We start from the raw sequence: 1,719 nt of genomic DNA, 5'->3' as shown, positions 1-1,719 counted from the left end.
GCGCATGAGGCTGGCTGGGGACCCCACAGCTCCTGGTGGCAGCAGGTTGGGGTCGCGCCCAGGGTGTTTTCCTCCTCTCTTGGATTTTGGGAAGCTGTTTTCCGTCAAGCCCGTGGCAGCTGGATTGCGGGACTGCGGGTGATGCTGTAGATCTGTCACCACTATCACCGCCAGCCCTGCACCCTGCTGCTTTTCCCCAGGGGCCGCGTCCCCTTCAGTGTTCGTAATAAACCGAGACTGGTGAGAGGCGGGGGCTGTGTCATTTGTACTGGGCAAGTGGAGGGCAGGGAGCGCAGAAATGAGGACTGCGAGCCGGGGTGGGTGACGGGGAGGTCTGGCCTCTGGGTCTGCAACCAGCCGCCCTTGGGGACAGCTGCCAGGGTTTGACCTGAGCCCTGCCCCAGCTGCAGGAGGCACCTTGGGAAGGAAGAACTCTTTAGGGGATGAGATTTCCCTGAAAAAAAGAGAAACTTCCCTTTCCCTAAAACGCATTCACACTTCATTAGCTCAGACAAAAATAGACAGACACGGCGAGCCCTGCTGGCACAGACCAAGCCTGCATCTCGCTCTCCCTCCCATCGTGTCCACGTCACCTGCATCCCCCTAAATCAGCAGCACAGATTACCGGGGGCATCGTTAAAAAGCGTGGCTGGCTCCAGGCCATCACCTCCCTCCCAGGAAGTCCCTACGAAGGGCGCTCGGTGCCAGTCTCGAGGTTCCCACCACAGGTGCTGGTGTTTGCTCAGCAGCAGAAACATCTTCCTCATTGCTGAATCGCCAGGCAGTGGCACTGGGATCTCTGGGACTTGCCCGTCAACCCTGGTCCCTGGGGCAAGCTCCGGGGATCCACCGAGAAGTCCCAGAGATCCGCCGCAGCCTCCCGCTGCTACCAGAAGGTCCACGGGGGCTGCATCATCTCGTACGTGGGGATGCTGGTGACATTGACAGGGATGGAGATGACGGCCCAGGGGAGCCCGTGCTGTTCCAGCGAGCGTCTGATCATGTACCTGGAGGAATACAAAAGTGACGGGTGCGCGTGAGCCGCCCGAGTTGGGTGAGGAGAGCAGAAACCACCTCAAAGAGAAACTGTGACTGAATCCGTAATAAATCTGGCTGACCAAATCCAGGGTCGCTGTGTCCTCCCTGTTATGTGGGAACAAGGCTGTCGCTTGGCCCTTCCCAGGAAATGCTCCACGCTTGGGAAGGATGAGGCGGCGGAGGCACCTACCCGTCCCTGCCCAGCAGGAAGAGCGCGGGGATGTCGGCCGTCCGCCTGCTGCTGTCCTGGATCATCTCGATGTAGAAGCTGTCGTTGTCGTAGGCGTTATCCGCGAGCATCACCGCCCGGCCGCCGTGCTCCTGGATCACACGTGTCTTCGACAGGAACGAGCAACCCCTGGGGCAGAAAGTGACAAATTTTTGGTCCCTGGCAGGTGACAAAACGTGCAGGTCTTACCTGGAGGTGCCTGAACCAGGGACTCCCCCAGACCCTGCTCCTCTTTGAGGCTCTATTTTAGACACAGGCTGCCCACGCTCGCCCACTCTATTCTGAGAAAAATTAAAATAAATAGGTTTTTTTCCAACTAAGAGATGCAGCATGAAACTCTCAATGTTTTTCTCATCTGCCCACATGGGCGTAAGTCATGGGAAGAAGCTGGTGGTGATGGTAAAATGTGGCCACGGACCTGTGACCCTCTGTGTCACCAGCAGCTGCCCGCG

At 58.2% G+C, this 1,719-nt stretch overlaps 1 protein-coding gene across 1 annotated transcript in view; it reads right to left on the bottom strand.

Moving 5' to 3' along the window:
* Positions 1-886: 886 nt before the first annotated feature.
* Positions 887-1,719, bottom strand: part of PRADC1 (protease-associated domain containing 1) — a gene marked incomplete at its 5' end in the record, with an annotated part of 1,744 nt that continues 911 nt past the window's right edge. The window contains 2 exons of the mRNA XM_010138958.1: positions 887-1,007; positions 1,229-1,396. Coding sequence (XP_010137260.1) covers positions 887-1,007; positions 1,229-1,396 — 289 coding nt within the window. The remainder of the gene's footprint in view (positions 1,008-1,228; positions 1,397-1,719) is intronic.

This window comes from Buceros rhinoceros, unplaced genomic scaffold (assembly GCF_000710305.1).
Source record: "Buceros rhinoceros silvestris isolate BGI_N320 unplaced genomic scaffold, ASM71030v1 scaffold35400, whole genome shotgun sequence".
NCBI lineage: Eukaryota > Metazoa > Chordata > Aves > Bucerotiformes > Bucerotidae > Buceros > Buceros rhinoceros.
The sequence above is the reverse complement of the archived record's forward strand: the minus strand, read 5'-3'. Positions and strand labels throughout refer to the sequence as shown.